This window comes from Mytilus edulis, chromosome 10, assembly GCF_963676685.1.
Source record: "Mytilus edulis chromosome 10, xbMytEdul2.2, whole genome shotgun sequence".
Taxonomy (NCBI): Eukaryota; Metazoa; Mollusca; class Bivalvia; order Mytilida; family Mytilidae; genus Mytilus; species Mytilus edulis.
In genome coordinates, this window is record NC_092353.1 from 8,034,377 (window position 1) to 8,057,802 (window position 23,426).

General features: G+C 32.1%; 1 protein-coding gene and 1 pseudogene across 7 annotated transcripts in view; both read right to left on the bottom strand.

Annotated features, from left to right (window-relative positions):
* Positions 1–23,426, bottom strand: part of LOC139493293 (afadin-like) — a 75,308-nt gene that overhangs the window by 22,801 nt on the left and 29,081 nt on the right. For all 7 annotated transcript variants that reach the window (XM_071281544.1, XM_071281542.1, XM_071281545.1 and 4 more), the window contains exons 15-17: positions 22,536–22,878; positions 22,136–22,218; positions 13,265–13,426 (exon numbers count right to left, since the gene is read on the bottom strand). In XM_071281544.1, coding sequence (XP_071137645.1) covers positions 13,265–13,426; positions 22,136–22,218; positions 22,536–22,878 — 588 coding nt within the window. The remainder of the gene's footprint in view (positions 1–13,264; positions 13,427–22,135; positions 22,219–22,535; positions 22,879–23,426) is intronic.
* LOC139492100 (uncharacterized) lies at positions 17,233–18,261 on the bottom strand (annotated as a pseudogene).

Consider the following 23,426-nt stretch of genomic DNA (forward strand, 5'->3'; position numbering starts at 1 on the left):
GAATTTAAACATTTAGAAAACATGTTTGCAAATAATAACTGCCTGCAATGGTCACTAAATATTTCTCCTTCAAAAAAACTTCAATTTCTCATTTACATTGTGCATGAACACTGTAGTGAGCCTGTCATCTATATATTACAAAAAAAATCTAATCTACAATTCTAGGGATACCCCAAAGAACAAAATCATACCTCTTTTTTGGTCATATTTTCAGGTAAATTTTGATGTTATTACTGTGGAATGATGCATTATAGACATTATTATTTTGTCCCAATTACACGTGTTGTTCACATGCACAAATAACATGCTAACGGAAATGTTTTGATAATTAAATCCTTAATATCTAAACATGCAGACAAAATTATAATTTATTATGTAATAGGGTCGTCATGTATATACATGTACATGTGACATTCTCATATTCTTACTCATAGCCATGTAAATACTGTCATTACTCTAGACCTGGTCTGACAAAACCATACACCAATTTTTTCCTTTTTTGTCAAAATACATGTTAGAAAGAATTTTACTTTTCATTACAGTAGATATTGAGTCATCAGCAAAAAATGTTCAGAAATGGATTTGTTTTTCTCACTTCTTCCCGAAAAATTCAATAAGTATATAATTTTGACATAGAGGTTATAATGGGGTGGTTTGTTACCAAACACCCACATAACCGGTAGACTGAAATATTTAAATAAGTCACCTTAATGTCTGACTATTTAAAAACTTTTACTTTTACATTGCTTAAACACCTAGCACATTTAGAGTGGGACTATACACTTAAACAATATTGCTCTAGAGGCTCTTATCTATCTAAGCCATATATTTCCGGTCGGAATAACTTTAAATCTCATATTTTACTTTCAAAATATTATGCAGTCAGATACAAATGTAGATTAACACCATTGCTGATAAGGTTATTTTTAAAAAGTATTACTTAGAAGGTGCTTCAAATAAGTTTTATGGAACAATTTGCTACCACCGACATAAATCTTATGCAACTTCATTATGAACGGAAATTATTATTAGTTTGGAAAAAATCAAGAAGCATATCTAAAGGCCTTAATAATTCATACTTCTAAAATAATTAATGATTACTTACAACCTAATTCATGTAAGATACCCACAAAAAGAAAAAGAAATCTTACAATCAATCATGGATAGTTAGCTATATTTTAATATAGATGACATCGTCCCTTCACAAGATGGCTGGGTGTGACACAATTTTGTGCATTATTAAGAATCGAATGCTTCTTTTTCTATTTCTATAGGAGTGCAATAGCATTGACTAAAGCTATTTTGTAAGAAGTGCTTCTACTAAAAATATGTACATGTTCTAAGCTTTAACACCCGAATAAAATTAAGTTATTGTCACTGTGGACATAGAGACCATATATATATCTATAAATCATATAATATTTAGCACTGAATACAGTTTAAATACTATAATGTTATGCAGATTGATTTTGAGTTGTCACTTGCAGTGGTTAGAAAAACATTGATTTATTCTATCTAATTAATTAGGTGTTTTCAGCACATCTGGTCTTGATATATTAGCTCCATATAAACTGTGTAACCTACCTAATGCTCAGTCAAAAAGTGTAAACCTTTTAAAGTGAATGCTTAAAATTGTTTAAGTAATCATTCTGTGTCATGATAAACAAAAGTTTAATAATTGTTTCCTAATTGTCAGTTGGTCTTGCAATGTCCAAAATATATGAATTTGTAGGAAAACTACAAGAAATTGTGTTGGTCTCAATTTTCAGATACAATAATAACAAGACCATATATATTTTGATATATAAGATTGATTAATTTCTTGGTGTTTAATGTGACTTTCAGCACTATTGTGACATTTCTTGGTGTTTAATGTGACTTTCAGCACTATTGTGACATTTCTTGGTGTTTAATGTGACTTTCAGCACTATTGTGACATTTATTAGTGTTTAATGCGACTTTCAGCACTATTGTGACATTTCTTGACATTTCTTGGTGTTTAATGTGACTTTCAGCACTATAGTGACATTTCTTGGTGTTTAGCGTGATTTTCAGCACTATTGTGACATTTCTTGGTGTTTAATGTGACTTTCAGTACTATTGTGACATTTCTTGGTGTTTAATGTGACTTTCAGCACTATTTTGACATTTCTTGGTGTTTAATGTGACTTTCAGTACTATTGTGACATTTCTTGGTGTTTAATGTGACTTTCAGCACTATTGTGACATTTCTTGGTGTTTATCGTGATTTTCAGCACTATTGTGACATTTCTTGGTGTTTAATGTGACTTTCAGTACTATTGTGACATTTCTTCGTGTTTAATGTGACTTTCAGCACTATTGTGACATTTCCTTAATGTGACTTTCAGCACTGTTGTGACATTTCTTGGTGTTTAATGTGACTTTCAGTACTATTGTGACATTTCTTGGTGTTTAATGTGACTTTCGGCACTGTTGTGACATTTCTTGGTGTTTAACGTGATTTTCAGCACTATTGTGACATTTCTTGGTGTTTAACGTGATTTTCAGCACTATTGTGACATTTCTTGGTGTTTAATAGGAACTATCCTAGTCAATTAAGAGCGCAACTGAACAGTGCTGGAATTTTAACTGCCATAACCTATAAAGTGTTGACAGGATAGTGATACAATAGTTTAGAATGGAAAAGGGGATGCTCTCTAACAGAGATGCCTTTTCTGGTTATCATTACAGTCGTGTAACCTATATCAATATGATAAAACAATGATCCTTAGTTTTTTCTTTACTCTTCCCTTGCTCATGTTTTTCAATCCTATGTAAAATTTAACCTTCAAAACCATTTACTTAATTTCAAAAAGATGGAATTTCTGTATGACATTAATCGGAACTTAAATGGATTTTTTTTGTTTTGCAAATTATGAATCTATCATGTGTGACATTAATATGGTCATAAATGGGCCAACATATGGAAAATTATATCCAGATTAAATATTATTTATTAACACTTATATTAGTCTTATCCTTTTATTTATTTAACATATGAAGCCTATTTTCATCTTCACAAAATAATTAAGGAAATCTGCCACATATTCTTTGATGTGTTTTTTTTCAGAACTATTGAATTTAGACTGTTGTAATATTTTTTAAATTATTCCAGTTCTATCCACTTTATTTGCATCAATTCCAAATCTGATATAATATAATTTTACAAATCTAAAATTCAAAAAAAATATGGATCTAGACCAAAAATGGGACTTTAAAAATATTTAAATAATAATATTTAAAAAAATTTAATTTGAGACAAACATCATCATAAAACATTATGCTTAATACTTCATTTGAAAATAAATATTTTGAAACATATGTCTGGTCTGTAAATTACAACTCACGATACTGCTAACACTTTGAGAGATGAAAGTTGACTATCCTGGAACTCTAAATAATCCCAATTCTAGATGCAATTTGGTAAATAAGTAGAAAGTTCTTGTAAGAGTAAACTTCACATCACTATTTCACTACACTAGCTATCCACAAAAAACTTAAGACTTTGTTACTGTCAATATACACAGGGAAACACCCAGGATTTTATCCAAGAATATCTTTCTTTTAAAAATCTATGAATTTGTGTTTTTATACACTGTATGTAATGTATTCCATAAACGTTTAAATTTTTCGGCAATCTTCTGTAATCAGATTCATTAAGATCTCATATATATATATATCCAAGTTTATGTTGTAGTCCATCAATAGTTATCCATTAAACATGATTACGTTTTATTTTCTCTTTATGAATCTTACACAAAAAATGTTCCCAGAAAAAAATGTCAAATTTTAAAATACATGTGACTTATGAAAATCTGGTGAAGAATTTGACCAGTTATTTAAGATTACAGGTGTGCAGAATTACCTGTAAGATGGTATATAAATAGAATTCATTTAACCTATCCATTTTATTGGCCTCTACTAAATAGGGGTCATTCCAGGTTACTGGAGTGTTTAAGGAAACTGTTAAGCCTTACAAGAAAGTTCAGAATTATTGTTACTTTTCTTATAATATGCTCATCTGCACAGATTTGAATACAATATAATGTTTCACAAGATATAATACAAGGTTACCTGAAAACACAGGTGAATACAGTAGTGTTTACTTAAGTGCAATACAAAACGTGTTTATTGACAAATCTAAATTCACATTAAAAATATTTCAAAAGTCTTTTTAATGTTTAAGGAAAAATATTATTTACATAAAGTAGATTGAAGTTGTAGTTCCGTTTATTTTGCGAGTTAAAACAAACCTATATTTCAAGGGTAAAGTTTTTTCCAAGTAAAGGTATAAAACTGTAGTACTGAAACAGTATTAGTACAGCTGTGAAGAATAATGTATAGCATGGAAGCTTTAATATTTCAAACAACAACGAAATAAAGACTTTAATTCAGTTTAATGTAAATAAAAGAAGATGTGTGGTATATATCAATCAGACAGCAACCTAACAATGCAATTAACCAAGACATCTAGAGGGCTTCATACACTCTTCAACAACATCCAGGTGACAATATATCAAGCTCTATAATCATTGGCAGCAGTCCTTTTGCGCCGAAATACAGTTTTACAGGGGTACCAATATTCGCTACTTAGTGACATTTGCGCCAATTTACCTGTACACATATCTATCATATATATTAGTGATTAATATATATTTATTCTTAATTTTTGGCTTAAAAAGTATCATATGTTTGTATATTTCACAATGAAGATAAGCATCTAGAGAGAAATGACTTAAAATGCATTAGACAGTCAATGTACAGAGAGCGAATAAAACTCATTGCTTTGCTGAATATTAAATAAAAAGATAGAGAAGAAACTAAAAGCTTTTGCTGATTATGTTTTAGCCACATATGTTGATGACAGTGCTTTGTTTCCACCATACGAATGGCAGTGTTCTCCCCAGAAATTTGGGATAGCATCACATTTTGCGTAAATAAAAATAACTGTATTTTTTTTAATTTCGTTTGTCGCATCGTGTTGATGCTCTATTTCTTTAATATGTTTTAGTTTATATTGTTCAATTCATAACTGAGAATACAATTACACTATAACCACAAAAACAGTTGTTTCAGTTTATGTTTTCTTTATTCATTTATAGTTACAGAATTATTTTTTTCCTCTTGTGCCAAATAAAAATAAATAATTATGTGGTTTCAGTTACCCAACAATAAGTCAAATGAATGAATGGTTCATTATAGATCAACCTGTATATATACAAAACTAAATATCTAGTACACAAAATTAATTATTTTTTTTATAGTATATCAAGTAAAGATAAAGCAGCAAAAGTAGCAAAAAAAATCAATTTAAAAACTTTTTTTTATCATGTTTATGAAATTCATTGTTTCGTGGCACTTAATGAATTAGTTCCAGTTGTTTCTTATTTTTACATTAAAATGATATGTATTTTTAACAAAGTTATCTAACAAATAGTCTGTTAAGAGTAGTTTTTTCTCTTGGTATATTTTTTCTGTCTACTGTCCATCTGTTGTCATTATCGTGAAAATGCGGATTTTTGTCATATCTGGTCCGGTTCCGATCCGTAGTTTACACAAAATTGTGCAATGGCGGCCGTAGAAAAATTTACGAAAATGAGTCCGAGAATAAACATTGTTTGACAAGAGATTGTGAATGAATAAGACGCTTTTAATGCATTAAATGGATTAAACATAAACTTATGCCAATTATGATAACTTTTTAAAGAAGTATTAAACTTATTTAAGCTCTAAACCAAAATTCTCGCTCTCGTATATAATTACCGGAAGAGAAAGAAAGTAATTTTTGGAGAGTTGCACAAATAAACGACCTTTTTAAAAAAAATAAAAATCGTTTCAATCTTTGAAGTTTCGTAATACAAAACGCAGATTTCGAATTTTTTTGTGATTGCATTTTTCCATGTCGAAATTGGTTATTGCAGACACGTGGTATTAGTCGTGTCGCAAGTGTCAGCTTGGGATATTCGCATCCAAACAGTTATCACCCTGAGGGCAATTAACACCTAGCTATTTAATCTCTTAATTGCCTTTAGTGTCCGACTTAAAGGGATTACAATTAAAGGTGATATAATTTTTATGATCATAATCGATAATAGATGTAAGTTCAAAATTGAGGACAAGTAAAATAGCATCTTCAAAATAATTATAGCGTCGCAGGAATAATTATAGCGTCGCGGGGATAATTATAGCGTCGCGGGAATTATTATAGCATCACGGTGAAAAAATATAGCGTCACGGTACCGCGACGCTAAAACGGCCTGGGGAGAACACTGAATGGGCTTTATTATTTTTAGGAATTTTTAGGAATTTTTACTGTTTGTGTTTTGGACAATTAAGTGAAGTTACAAGCTACTACATACATTGAATTTGGAATTACCCATGCAGCAGCAGTAAGAAGATGTGTTTCAGAAAAGGAAACGTTTGCTGTGTAAACTGCCAGTTCCAAGTTCGAATAAAGGAGTAGTGAAGTCATTTTTCTTCTAATTGGAGTAATCGTATGTTTTATTTTTGGCGCAAATGATACCATGAAATTTTAAAACATGTGGCGCAAATGTAGCATTGGAGAAAAAAGTTGTGGCACAAAAAGACGCATTTTTGGCGCAAAAGGATCTCTCCCATATGATTTGAGTTTAGTAAATCTAATGGCTGCATGTAAAAAGAAATAATGATTTTTTTTCTTATCTTTGTACAAATAGAATTACAAGAAGTTTTAAGATTCTAATCAAAACAATCGATTCCAACTGGTCTCATTGACTAAAAGAGATAGTAGTTATCAAAGGTACCAGTTTTATTAGTCACTGTTTGAAGTACATCAACAAGTGTAACAAGCCAAAGAGTGAAGTTCTATTCAGAACAGAGTCAACAGTAATACTTTAGTCATTGATATGGTTATCAATTTCAAGCTTTATATCATAAAATGAAAAGGTAATACGATACATCCATTTATAAATCATAGATATCTAAGGTTTGATGTTCATACCTGCAGAACATTTAATTACTATGCACCTGTGTTGCACAATTATTAAGAAAGAAAGTGGAGGTGATTAGGAAACTAAGAAATTACATACATGGATGAAATATTACTTCAAGGATATATTGCCTTGGCTCCTGTGGTGAATGTTAGTACTTCATGATTGTACTACAGCTATAAAGAAGTATCAAATCATCCAACCATGACATTCAAATTGTAAACTTACAGAATTATTTAAATCCATTAAATCCTATGATTACATATCTGGAGACTTCATCAGGTGGACATAGAATAGCTGTGGATTGTGTCAAATCTAGACTATGCTTGCCTCAAATAAATGTCAACATAATCCATATGAATACCTTACATACAGGTCATTCTAGATGGTGTATTGGAGCAATACAATCATACTGGCATGCACAAAATAAGAACTTCAAACTGGTCTAGTGAAAAGGTGTGATAACTATGGAAAGTCAATAAAAGTGGGCTAACAAAATTGATTTCTTATGATTTTTTCTCCCACCAGTATTGTACAAACATATGGTTTCCCACGCTTATTGTAGAGGAAATGATTCCAGGAAGTAATAAATCCTAATGTAACTCTACAATTATTACTCCTGAGAAAACCTTAATTCAATCTTTTTTTCAGTCACGCAACCAAATCTTGCCTCCTCCAGTTAAATCCTAACGGACTTATGTTACCATTCAGTTGTTTCTGTTCAAGTCTTATTTGTAAACAAAACAGGTCAGATTTCATTTTGGTTAGAAAAGGATATGTCAATGAAACTGACAAAATAAATATACATCCTATTCCAATGTAATCCAATATCCAACTATTTACCCCATAGACTACAGTAATACAGCATATGCATATAAGTATGATGATATTAACAGTTTTATAATTTAAACAGGACTGAACCTCACAGTATATTGGCTTTGCCTAGGGTATATTTTTGAAACAACAAACATAAAATAATTTCATTCAACAGATGTGTCACTTGAAACACATAGGGTACCACCCAAAACAAATAAATGTTTTGTTAATAAATTGGCAAAATGTCTACATTGTTTTCCCAACCATTCACAATGAAATACTTATAGAATATCAATATTTATTTCACCAGCAAATATAAGGTATAACTGTGCAGTATAAAGTGAAATGTAATATATAATATGCAAATTAGAAAGGTATACATAGACAAGATCATGTAACAGTCTATGGAATACAATCTTTTATATATTACTGATACAATGTTTGATTGTATTTCTTGTCTACACGAAGAGGCTCAGGTTCAAAGATATACTTCATTCTTTTTAATATAACTCTCAAGATTTGACATCAAATTAATTACTTTGTTTTCAACTGTAACCTATTGTCTTGTTCCAAACCTGTATAATCAAACAGCAAACCAATATAGTCTTAATCAGAACCTCTATGATCAAGCAGCTACCAATACTCTTTTCCCATACCTTATTGTGATGTATACCCTTTACATAACTATAAAATGTTGTTCCTCACAGGATGAAAGAGAGAAAGAAGGTTAAACTCTTATTAAAAGTTTTTTACAATGGCGGCATTAGGACCTAGCTGTTCAAGGACTTCACCTTCAAGGTTCTGTACAGATCAAATCTATAGGCCCCAATTCAGCCGGTCAGACAGGGATGCAACTGACTCATGCCCCCTAAAAAAGTTCAAATGTAATTTATGAGTAAAATTACAAACACTTTTGGTCAAAATATGGTACCCAAACTCCCTCTAGTAAGGAGTCCCCCCTTACATCAAATCCTGGGTTTCCTCTGTTCTATTTAGACATTGTTTAGACATTTATCTACAATTTACACTCAAATTGTCAAAAAACAAAATAAAGACAGCTTAAATACCAAAGCAGAGACCACCTAGGATATTTTTTTCGAAATTTGAAAGATTAATTAATCTACAGATAGCTATCTAATCTTTTTTATGTATCAATAATACATTTTAAGATTAATTATAATGTCCTCAATTTTATTTTTCTATCCTTGGCTTCTCCAAATGTTTAAAACATTTCTATGTCTGTCATCTTGCCAAGTCCACTACTCAATCATCCTTTAACAAGATTACATCTCAGACAGACATTTAAAATTTTAAAATACAAATCAAAATTTCATTCTGTCTTATATAAGACAACTAGATAAATTGGGTTGAGGTCCCATTCAAAGGAAGTGTGAAATGACTCGGATCAAAGAATTCAAATGAGCCAGATCTGTCACATGATTATGATGGTGTGTAAAGAAATAATTACACAACACAAAAATGTATCTTTATATGCATACGAAATGATTGAAATTATAAAAGAAATTCATGTCTGTCTGTTTACTCTTCAGACGAACAAGCCAACCTGATGTAGATTTATACTCTTTATAAAGTAGGGACAATTAATGCTTTGGTTATTATTATATCATATCAAATACAAATGATATATAAATCTAATCCAATCAAATGAATTCTTTATTGATTTTCAAATATCAAATCACGAATAGCTCACTCCTTAATATTATATTTAATATCTATATGTCTGACTTACTTCTTTTTATATTAACATTATTAACTCCTTTCCTTAAAAAAGCAAACATGAAATGTTAACGATACTTATAGTGAATTGTTTCAGACTTTTGTTACAGTAAAATATGTCATCCATTTCACTAACATGAACCTTGATGCAAAAGTGATCTTCCTCTTTGGACAGTACATAATATGTATTTATATGTTACCGGTATGCAGAATGAGTTGGAAAGATTAAGCAATGATTTTATAATGAATAGTTGAAATAGGTTGTGTAACAATTGTTATTCAATTTTGTGATCAGCTTACTAGGTATCTCCAGGAGTTTTAAATTGAGTATCGAGTAGTGGCTAAACCAGCACAAGTTTACTAGAAAACTTTAAATTTTCTTTTTATTTTTGTTTTCATATGGTTTAACATGGGCAGTATTCTGCCAAGCAGTTTCTTTTGTGTTATTTTTACTTTGAGGCTGACGAGATATTTGTATTTCAAAATAAAAAGTTTGAGTAGGTCACTGCGCCATTCAGTACGAGCTGGTCACTGAACCATTCAGTACAAGCTGGTCACAGCACCATTCAGTACCAAAACGTTGTGTATATCAAACAATTTTACATGTTCTTACAGATATCAATCATCCTTTTTAATCAGATTTACACTGAAGAATGTTTAAGATCACTGACTAAACAGTTATATCATTCATATTCAAATATCTTTTACCATTTTTTAGTTTTTGCAGCATTTTTCCACACTTCAGTAATTTTGATATTTTAAGCCACTCATTTGATAAAATTTTAAACACATTTTCACTAGAATAGAAAGCATGCTCTCCGATCAATGAAAATGTACAATTGAGTTATCTCCCCTTTACCATACAAGGAAACAAAATCAAACTCAAAATTTTCTTTTTAATGGAAAACAAGAGTGCACACGCTGAAATGTCTCGCCTTCTATACTAATCATTGATATTATGTTGATAGTCCTAAGTATAAAGCTAAGCTTTATAACAACTGTACCATAAACTTAACATTAACCAAGATAACTAAACAAAGACCAATGAACCTTGAAAATGAGGTCAAGGTCAGATGAACCATGCCAGGCAGACATGTACAGCTAACAATGCTTCTATACAACATATATAGTTGACCTATTACTTATTGTTTAAGAAAAATAGACCAAAACACAAAAAATTAACACTGTGCAATGAACCGTGAAAATGAGGTCACGGTCAAATAAAACCTGCGCGACTGACATAAAGATCATAAAATATTTCCATACACCAAATATAGTTGACCTATGGCATATAGTATTAGATAAAAAGACCAAAACTCAAAAACTTAACTTTGACCACTGAACCATGAAAATGAGGTCAAGGTCACATGACATCTGCCCGCTAGACATGTACACCTTACAATCATTCCATACAACAAATATAGTAGACCTATTGCATATAGTATGAGAATAACAGACCAAAACACAAAAATCTAACTATAACCACTGAACCATGAAATTGAGGTCAAGGTCAGATGACACCTGCCAGTTGGACATGTACACCTTACAGTCCTTCCATACACCGAATATATTAGCCCTATTGCTTATAGTATCTGAGATATGGACTTGACCACCAAAACTTAACCTTGTTCACTGATCCATGAAATGAGGTCGAGGTCAAGTGAAAACTGTCTGACAGACATGAGGACCTTGCAAGGTACGCACATATCAAATATAGTTATCCTATTACTTATAATAAGAGAGAATTCAACATTACAAAAAATTTGAACTTTTTTTTCAAGTGGTCACTGAACCATGAAAATGAGGTCAAGGACATTGGACATGTGACTGACGGAAACTTCGTAACATGAGGCATCTATATACAAAGTATGAAGCATCCAGTTCTTCCACCTTCTAAAATATAAAGCTTTTAAGAAGTTAGCTAACACCGCCGCCGTAGCCGCCGCCGCCGGATCACTATCCCTATGTCGAGCTTTCTGCAACAAAAGTTGCAGGCTCGACAAAAACCCATTATACAATAAATCATTTTCAAAAGCATAACAAGATAGCACAAAAATTAATGTTTGATTTGACATCTTTTGGTCCTATTATGTATGCTACATAAATCAATAGAAAATAATCACTTTATTTTAAAGGAAATTTTCAAAGGTTTCTATTTAAAGAAAGGTTGTTTTCAAAGGCTAACATAGACAAGATTTTAAAGGAGCATTTACAATAATGTTTCTTTGTATGACATTTTATGTTTTCTGTAGATGTAACAGAGACTATGGTATGCTATTAGAACAACTAAAGATAATGTTTTATTTGTTAATTCAAATTGTTTAACAGTGTACTAAAAGAGGGCCGAAAGATACCAGAGGGACAGTCAAACTCATAAATCGACAATAAACTGACAACGCTATGGCAAAAAATGGAAAGGACAAGGAGACAAACAATAGTACACATGACACAACATAGAAAACTTATAAATAACGTGAACCCCACCAAAAACTAGGGGTGATCTCAGGTGCTCCGGAAGGGTAAGCAGACCCTTCTCCAAATGTGGCACCCGTCTTGTTGCTTATGAGATAACAAATCCAGTAAATAGTCTAATTGGGTAGGTCACATTTATGAAAGGGAATGGGACTGTAGTTGCAATGTAAGGAACATATCCGATATCATTTGTGAAACGGTTTTTCCATAACGGTCAACCAACTTGTGATGGCGTCCGTAAAATTTACAAAGAGATGATTTCAACTTCACTATTTGGAACTCTTGATGTAATAGCTTTGATAAAATATACAACAGTATGCATACATAAAAAAAATTTGTAAGGGTTCTGTGGAACCCAGTGTCTCGCCTACTCTTTCTGTTAATCGCAGGCTCAACAAAAATGAGGAAATAAATCAATGAAATATTCCTGTTGATACTATCTTTTGATTGTAAGAAGCTTCTGTCCAAGTTTTGTAAAAATCCAGGATAGTTTATGAATCTAATAAATGTTTAAAAACTTTAACTGCAGACTGAATGTAATGTTAACTGGAAGAAAACAAAATTTCCTTCTAGATACTAGCTTTTGATCATAAACAAGCTTCTGTCTGTCCAAGTTAAGAACAAATCCATATAGTATAAGAAAGTTATTAAAATTTTAAAAAGTTTAACCAGAGTGAATGTGTTGTTTCCTGGCAGCAAATCTAAGTCCATTTAAAAGTAAAATATGAAAATATAGATTTAGTCATTTACAAAATTTCCTTCCTAATACTAGCTTTTGATCATAAACAAGCTTCTGTCTAAGTTTGGTACAAATCCAAAATAGTATAAGAAAGTTATTAAAATTTTAAAAAGTTAAACCACAGAGTGAATGTGTTGTTACACAACGCCGACGACAGAATGTAGGATCACTTAGTCTCGCTTTTTTGACTAAAGTCGAAGGTTCGACAAAAATCATCATGCAGAGTTGTAAATGTACTATTGTAACTTGTATTTTCCAATTGACACTGTTTTATTGTTGGTTTTTTTTTAGATTGTGGAACAACTATTTTGTTAAACCCTTTTTCACAACATGTATATTTTGTATACATACTATACTAATCAAATTTAAGAAAACTGCTGAATTCTATGTATTTCACATAATCACAAAACTTTGTTAACTTACCTGCCACAAAAGTGATGCCCTAGACCTTTATACTTACTTGAGCTGCCACACTACTGAGCATCATGCTGACCTTGACCTTTTTACTAACCTTAGCTGCCACAATACTGAGTCCCATGCTGCCTTTGACTTTGCCAAATGATATAACAGCCACTTCTGGTTCTGTAGACATTGGAGGTTTCTGGTCTGGGGGAGAACCACCATGGGGTTTTTGGTTAAGGTTTGGTTGACTTGGTTGGTTTTTACGTATAGCCTGCAATTATACAATGTACAATTGAAAATCACTTGTATATGAAAAATGAAACGGTCATATAATTCATAATGCTATTATGTTTTCAATATTGCATTATAATAGGGTAGGCATCTGTGTAACAAACTGTTTATATAAAGTACTGATGGATTATCATTTCAAATTTGATTTAAGATCTGGAAAAATTGGAAAAATATGAAAATAAGCACACACAAAAAGTGTGCAAAACAGATGGACTAACTAACAGACAGACTGACAGAGAAACAAAGTGCAAAGTTGCAAACCTAATTTCCCCTATGACTTTGTCGGTAGGAGACTAATGATGAGATGTGGTATAATTGGCAGTGAGACAACTATCTACCAAAGTTCAAATGAAGTGGATATGAGTAATTATAGTCAACCAAACGGCCAATGCAGTTCTCTTAAAATGTTCTCATAATTATAAATGGATGTTTCAGTTATTAGAAAATGATTGTTTATGATGTAAATTTACGAAATTATTGCAAGGTTTCATTTATGCTGAATCAACATTTTTCCTGAATAAAAGAAATACTTGAGATACTGGAATAAAAAACCATTCATTAATAAAAGGTCAGGTGATGTTATATGATCCATACTTTGACATTTTAGTACCATCTTGTCTCAATATTAATAATCATTTTAATATTTATAAATAAAATAATTTCAAAAGGTTTTTTTCTATAATTTTCTATGGCTAATGTTGACTGTAATGATAAATGATACTGTTATTACTGTAATAGTCTTAAAAACATCTTTCTACTTGGTTTCTTCAAAAGATTCACTAAGACAGGACTACTTTTAATGACATTTTATTACTAAATATTTATAACATTACTGGAACAATCTTATTACAATGTATTAAGAGTTACTATGCAAATTCAACATTTAATAGCTTTTGTTTATTATATCTTTTATATGAATAAAAAAGAGATCTTGGTTGAGTTTTGATGTAATCTGATTACAATACAGATTTTGTGTCCATGCTTTCCTAACAAGTTTCTGGTGACACTTTACAACATATAACGTTCACAAATATTAACTCCACAACTAATGATTAGTAAAAGATTTTCTGCTTTGCCCAGATATAAAACGTTCACTCTACCTCAATTAAACTTAGATTAAAATAGAATGTGGATATATGTTTCAGATGGTTCTAAAAATTTGAAATGCATATTTTAATTAAAAAAAAATAAAGGGTTCTGCAGATCCCAGTGTCTTGCCTACTGTTCCTGTTAGTTCAGGCTCGACAAAAGTGCACACGCTGAAATGTCTCGCCTTCTTTACTAATAATTGATATTATGTTGATAGACCTAAATATAAAGCTTTATTACAACTGTCACATAAACTCAACATTAACCAAAAAAAACCAAACATTGATCAATGAACCATGAAATGAGGTCAAGGTCAGATGAACCATTCCAGGCAGATATGTACAGCTAACAATTCTTCAATACAACAAATATAGTTGACTTATTGCTTATAAATTAAGAAAAACAGACCAAAACACAAACACTCAACACTTAGCAATGGACCGTGAAAATGAGGTCAAGGTCAAATAAAACCTGCGTAACAGACATATAAATCATAAAAATATTTCCATACACCTAATATAGTTGACCAATACATAAAGTATTAGAAAAATAGACCAAAACTTAAAAACTTAACTTTGACCACTGAGCCATGAAAATGAGGTCAAGGTCAGATGACACCTGTCAGCTAGACATGTACACCTTACAATCATTCCATACACCAAATATAGTAGACCTATTGCATATAGTATAAGAAAAACAGACCAAAACACAAAAACTTAACTATAACCACTGAACCATGAAAATGAGGTCAAGGTCAGATGACACCTGCCAGTTGGACATGTACACCTTACAGTCCTTCCATACACCCAATATACTAAACCTATTGCTTATAGTATCTGAGATATGGACTTGACCACCAAAACTTAACCTTGTTCACTGATCCATGAAATGAGGTTGAGGTCAAGTGAAAACTGTCTGACGGGCATGAGGACCTTGCAAGGTACGCACATACCAAATATAGTTATCCAATTACTTATAATAAGAGAGAATTTAACATTACAAAAAATCTTAACTTTTTTTTCAAGTAGTCACTGAACCATGAAAATGAGGTCAAGGACATTGGACATGTGACTGACGGAAAGTTCGTAACATGAGGCATCTATATACAAAGTATGAAGCATCCACTGGTCTTCTACCTTCTAAAATATAAAGCTTTTAAGAAGTTAGCTAACGCCGCCGCTGCCGCCGCCATAGCCGCCACCGCCAGATCACTATCCCTATGTCGAGCTTTCTGCAACAAAAGTTGCAGGCGCGACAAAAACTAAATGATTACACAATAATTAAAAACACACTTGTGACTTGTAAACAAAAGATTGAAGCCCCAATACTTAAATCAATAGTCCTAAAATATCACATTCAGAATCCAATGCTTCTTCTTTTTCAAAATTTCAACCTCTGTTCATTTAGATTAGAAACCTAACTTATCTACATGCTTGACAAAGTTATATCTATATAGCATTATTGGATTTAAACTGCTTCTTATAGTAAACAAATGAACACCTAGCTATTGAGGTGGAAGATACTAATACATTTCTAGTGTACCTACATCAGATTAACCATTTCAGTATTTGATCTTATAACTAATCAATAAATCTTTTCTATAACTATTTCTAGGAATATCTGTCTTAGGCTTTTTAGTTCACATGCCTCATTTAAGTTATTAATTAAGTTCACTGTTAATTTTATTTTCTACTTTACATATATAAGCTTTACATACTGTAGATACTTGGAATGTCAGGAAGATTGTGACCTTGACATATTGTATGGACACTTGTCTGTCAGGGAGATTGTGACCTTGACATATTGAATACACACTTGTTTGTCAGGGAGATTATGAGCTAGACATATTGTATGGACACTTGTCTGTCAGGGAGATTGTGACCTTTACATACTGTATAGACACTTGTTTGTCAGGGAGATTATGACCTTGACATATTGTATAAACACTTGTCTGTCAGGTGATTTTGACCTTGACATATTGTGTAGACACTTATCTGTCAGGGAGATTGTGACCTTGACATATTGTATGGACAATTGTTTGTCAGGGAGACTGTGACCTTGACATATTGTATAGACATTTGTGTCAGGGAGATTGTGACCTTGACATATTGTATAGACACTTGTCTGTCGGGGAGATTGTGACCTTGACATATTGTATGGACACTTGTCTGTCAGGGAGATTGTGGGCTAGACATATTGTATGGACACTTGTTTGTCAGGGAGATTGTGACCTTGACATATTGTATGGACATTTGTTTGTCAGGGAGATTGTGAGCTAGATATATTGTATGGATACTTGTCTGTCAGGGAGATTGTGACCTTGACATATTGTATAGACACTTGTCTGTCAGGGAGATTGTGACTTTGACATATTGTATGGACACTTGTCTGTCAAGGAGATTGTGACCTTGACATATTGTATGGACACTTGTCTGTCAGGGAGATTGTGACCTTGACATATTGTATGGACACTTGTCTGTCAGGGAGATTGCGACCTTGACATATTGTACAGACACTTGTCTGTCAAGGAGATTGTGACCTTGACATATTGTATACACTTGTCTGTCAGGGAGATTGTGACCTTGACATATTGTATAGACACTTGTCTGTCAGGGAGATTGTGACCTTGACATATTGTATGGACATTTGTTTGTCAGGGAGATTGTGAGCTAGATATATTGTATGGACACTTGTCTGTCAGGGAGATTGTGACCTTGACATATTGTATAGACACTTGTCTGTCAGGGAGATTGTGACTTTGACATATTGTATGGACACTTGTCTGTCAAGGAGATTGTGACCTTGACATATTGTATGGACACTTGTCTGTCAGGGAGATTGTGACCTTGACATATTGTATGGACACTTGTCTGTCAGGGAGATTGCGACCTTGACATATTGTACAGACACTTGTCTGTCAAGGAGATTGTGACCTTGACATATTGTATACACTTGTCTGTCAGGGAGATTGTGACCTTGACATATTGTATAGACACTTGTCTGTCAGGGAGATTGTGACCTTGACATATTGTATGGACACTTGTCTGTCAGGGAGATTGTGACCTTGACATATTGTGTAGACACTTGTCTGTCAGGGAGATTGTGACCTTGACATATTGTATACACTTGTCTGTCAAGGAGATTGTGACCCTGACATATTGTGTAGACACTTGTCTGTCAGGGAGATTGTGACCTTGACATATTGTATGGACACTTGTTTGTCAGGGAGATTGTGAGCTAGACATATTGTATGGACACTTGTCTGTCAGGGAGATTGTGACCTTGAAATATTGTATAGACACTTGTCTGTCAGGGAGATTGTGACCTTGACATATATATATTTTGTATGGACAATTGTCTGTCAGGGAGATTGTGACCTTTACATATTGTATGGACACTTGTCTGTCAGGGAGATTGTGACCTTGACATATTGTATACACTTGTCTGTCAAAGAGATTGTGACCCTGACATATTGTGTAGACACTTGTCTGTCAGGGAGATTGTGACCTTGACATATTGTATGGACACTTGTTTGTCAGGGAGATTGTGACCTTGACATATTGTATGGACACGTTTGTCAGGGAGATTGTGACCATGACATATTGTATGGACACTTGTCAGTCAGGGAGATTTGCTCCAAAGTTGGTTCTCATATGCACAATCAGTACTAATATGCCTTCGGGTTAATAGTATTTGTCATGGTTTCAGTCCTCATAAGTCTGTGTTTCAGACCTAGAGGGTAAGCCAACCCCTCCCAAAAACCCAATTTTGTCCATTTTCAATTTTTGAAGTTGATATATGAGCTCAAAATGGATATCTAAAGTGAGAAACATGACAATCAATAGTGTCAGATTGAGGAAACATGCATACACTTCGAATTAAATGGCATTACGATGACCTCCAAATGTATGGAGTGCCATTGGTGCCAAATAACGGTGGTCTGGGAACAGCCGTAATATTACGGCCCCCGCATGGGAATGGTTTACCATTAATTGATGTATTGAGACATAGAGTCCATCCTTTGAGACTAATATGGATAATTTCCTTACTGTTATCCATGCTTTGATGTACCTCCTTTCACCAACACTTTCTATGGTCATTTTACTGATGAGACCTTTCCTGCTCAGCTTGTCGCGACATGACATTCTAAGTCCAGAACAATCGCATTGGACATAACTTATTATACTCCTTCCTCAGTAATTTCAACATATAAACATGAAAAATCTAATAGAATGGCACATTTGTTGTTCCCTTGGGAATATACATCTAATACATTTCCAATACATTTTTCTGGGTGTGAAATACTCATTTCACACTTTCGTATAAAAGTCAATATTTCCCAGAATATTTTTTTATTAGCACCTAATTATGAAGGTAATTCCAACATTGTTTAATATCTCTATCCTAATCAGCATTTTTAGTAATCTCAAAATCTTCACTTTTAATCATTTTTTTGATCGGCAATAAAACATGATTTTGAGCTATTTTATTACAACGTTTACTGTATTTCCAAATCCAGAAATTATAATGTCAATATTTCCATTAAGTACAACTCATTGTTTCCAAATAGTAGTATAATGAATTAATAAACATCAAATATTTAAACTAAATGCATTTTGAATACACATATTCTATAATCATTACTTCGTTAAATTTGAGCTTAAATTTCATTTTCAATTTACACATATCCCTCAGCATTGAATGTAAGCAGTATCTATGTAAAATGTTCCATCTTCCTTAATCCATTTTAGAATTTTATATACACAACAAAATATCTCTGTCTCTAATCATAACATCAAAATAATTTAACAGAATGATTAAATTCATCAGTGGCTACAGAAAAAACAATAATTTGACGTGAAAATGACAAACGTGTAGAAATCTGATAAATCAGCCTTCTAATACAGCATCAGGAATCAAAATCAAATCAATCTATTGGCTTATCTATATTATATCCGGGGTTATAAACTTTATGTATACATTACTCTTCCAAAAAAATGTATCAGTGGACACTTCATATGACACAAGCCAAACAATTATCTAACAAGAGATGTGTCCATAATTAAAGAGTGGTCATTATGAGCCAGTAGATATCAAATATCCTCATCAACTTCACAGGTAAAAATCAATACAATCATATTCACCTTTAATTAGTCAACAGTCAGAATCGTTCCATCAACAAATTTTTTATCATATATTGGTTTCTTTCAGATTTTTTTTAGGATTAGAAATTAAAGTCAAAGCTGATTTTAAAAGGTTCATTTGAGACATATGAAATGTCATTATTGGGGTGAGAAACAAAGAACAACAGGATGTTAAAGATTGACAGAAGGACAATCAGGATCTAACATCTTATCCAATAACTTGATGTGACATTGTGGTGGATAAGATTATGGACAAGGAATAACAACCATGGCTTAATGACATTTATAAATAAAAACACATCTTCAGCATAAATGTAGGATACTAGGACTGTCTTTTCATATTTTAAATGGAATAAACATTATAGTTTAAAGACATCAGAAAATGGCACATCTTTGAGGGATTCTAGGATAGTCTTAACATCCTTGACACATGATTTTAATTTTTGTCTTGGGTTTGGAACAAATATTCCTTTACTTAAAAATTAATACATCAAATATTCTATAAACTTAATTATTAAAAAGACTGCCACAGCTAACAAGTTCTTTTTTATGTTTAGTCTTAGATGCATGATTTTTTTTTATTAGTTGTTGTGGCTTTGAACTAGCATCAGATAACTGTGAGTACTCTCAGATCTGTTCCTAGTGTCTTTTTTTGTCAGGATGTACAAGTACCCGGCCACGTCCACTTGTATTTTTGTCCATCTGATGAGGTAAGCCTTTTTCAACTGATTTTTATAGTTCTTTCTTATGTTGTACTGTTATACCACTGTCCCAGGTTAGGGGGAGGGTTGGGATCCCGTTAACATGTTTAACCCCGCCACATTATTCAAGTATGTGCCTGTCCCAAGTCAGGAGCCTGTAATTTAGTGGTTGTCATTTGTTTATATGTGTTTTTCGTTCATTTTTTTATACAAATAAGGCAGTTAGTTTTCTCGTTTGAATTGTTTTACATTGTCTTATCAGGGCCTTTATAGCTGACCATGCGGTATGGGCTTTGCTCATTGTTGAAGGCTGTACAGTGACCTATAGTTGTTTTAAATGTCTTTGTCATTTTGGTCTCTTGAGAACAGTTGTTTCATTGGCAATCATACCACATCTTCTTTTTTGTATTTACTTAAGGCATCATATTAACTATTATTATCAATGGCCTATCAAAGAAAGTCAAGATCAGCTTCAGATTAATACCATTCCATACACCCAAATAATAACAAATCTCTCACCATTTATCATTGACTTTCCATTAGTGGTCCATTTTAACTGACCTAACCATCAAACAGGACTGAATAAATATTTTCCCTTTCTTATATATGTCAATAAGATAGAAAATCTCAATGTTATATAGTCAGAAGTATAACAGGAATATTCCCCTTTTGGTCTACAGATAATCAATGAAAAAGACAATGAGTAAACAGTAGACCTGGAACCTAATACCAGCACCATAACCATATTTTTTATTACAGCAAATTGATTATCTAAATAAAAATCAACAGCAGCCTTTTGTTTACACTTGCTGGAAATTTCTCTTTAAATCAATATTTATTAACTTGCATATATTTGCAGTTTAAACATTCTAACATGTTATGTAAGACAACTTTTAATTATGTTATAAATGTGGAGTTTAACCTCATAAATAGACTCTTACTACTATTGTAAATCAAACGTTAAAAATAGATATAACTGTATTTGGTTTCTCTTAATTATATCCATGTATGGTTAACCAATTTTTTAAAATACCAGAAAATATAGACTTTATATTTGAATATTAACATTGCATGCAGGTTTTAATCAAGAATCTGTGATTTTGATTGGCCGACATCAACAACAAAGTATTTCAAAATATGGTTAATTTCATGCCAACATGTGCTTCCTATGAAAATGTCACAACATTGCATAAAAAAGATTTGGCAAAAATAGTAAATATCGAAGAGAAAATGTGATGAGAGGAAAATGCTGACAAATATGCATGAAAATGTACGAGTCTCAGGTAAAGTAAACGAGACTTGACAGCACTGGTCTATGCATATCACACTTGCATTGAAAGATATAGGACTTTTAAAAAAATCTTTAACTATTCATTTGGAATTAAACACATGAGAGGCATTTTGTTTAATATTTTTTTGTTCATATTCTTATAAATCTTACTAAATTCTGATGAACAAACAACCACCCACAATTGCTTACCTCGTACTTTTTTTGTTCTATGATTAATGGTAACCAGGAAACAATACAAGTATTTGAATAGACCTGAAGTATAGACTCATGGGAAGAAATCATATCATTTAAATTTATTACTTTTATCTGTCATAACCAGTACAGCATTGTATAAATACTACACACTAATAATGAAAATTAAAATAATATAAATTGATGCAAATCAAGAGGGTAAGTAAAAGTAAAGGGTTACCCAACTCTGAAATATGCACTAATGATATATCCAGATATATATATTAACTGACCTGTTCTATATTGGCATCATCAACATGCATATATACTGTCCATTCTCCACTGGACCCTGGCTGTGCTACCATTCTACACACACCTAAAATAAATCAACCTTACTATTATAATATATTCAGAGAAAATTGTGTAATTACATAATAAATGCAGACAAATATTAGGTCTTAAAGCAAAATGATAAAATTTATATTTAGAAACCCGAAGCTAACAGTAGTTTCTGCTTTTTTGCATTTAAGTTTTGATTTCCCCCCATTTAAATTCTAATAAGTTTTTAAAAGTGGTAAGTTTGATCTATGGTTAAGTTTTTGGTGTAATTTTGTGCGGTTTAGAATAGATTAAGTATTTCTTTGAATGCAGTATTCATATTTCCCCAAACAATGGCTATATCATTTTTCTTACCAGCTCGTGCTAATGGTTCAACGAATTCTCCCAGTCCATTTGGAATGCCTCTGATTGTATCACATGAATAACCATCTTCGGGAAGTAGAAATGGTAATTGTAAATCTGGATCTTCCTCCAGTCGAACATCTCGTCCGTCAGATTTTATCTTCTCATCTTCCATGTTTTCTGCGACTCTGACAACTTGGTCGATTAAGTTTTGTGGAATGGGTGGTTCGTTAGGTTCTGGAATGTACTGTTGGAGTAACTCACGTAGCTGTAGGGAGTTCAGTTTAAAACATGTGGAACAAATATTGGCAATATCATCAGCAATAGTCTTTGGGGCTTCAAGTAAATGGGCAGCCTAGAAAAATAATCACTATTTTTATTACAAAATGTGGAGACTAATCAGATATGTTGATGGATTATTTATTGACTTATCTTACTGTTTGACAATGCAAGTGAACAATATATTCAGTCCTTTATATTTTTTACTAGCACTAACCAAACACGATGTTACAAAAAGCCAAATAAAAGAATAGTTCCTTTGTTAATCCAAATAATCAATATTTTTAAAAAGATATTTTTTTACAACAATACTTTGTTGATTTCAGTATTCTTCTTAAATTAGGTCCATTCTGATTTAATATAATACAGTAATTATTGTAAAGTTGTATAAAGTCTAATATCATTCATAAATAAGCCAGTTGTCTAACTTCAAAAGATGGAGAATTTTTTAAATGGACTAGTCTGTATACAATTCTGATCTTAGAACTAATCTATTGATACATTCATTATCCTAATACTTGTTTTTCTTATGATCCATTCAAATTCCTTTCGAATACTTTTTTTTTGATTCCATGTAAATTTGATATCTATAAACTTTTCTATAAGCATGAAAAACAGGAAGTG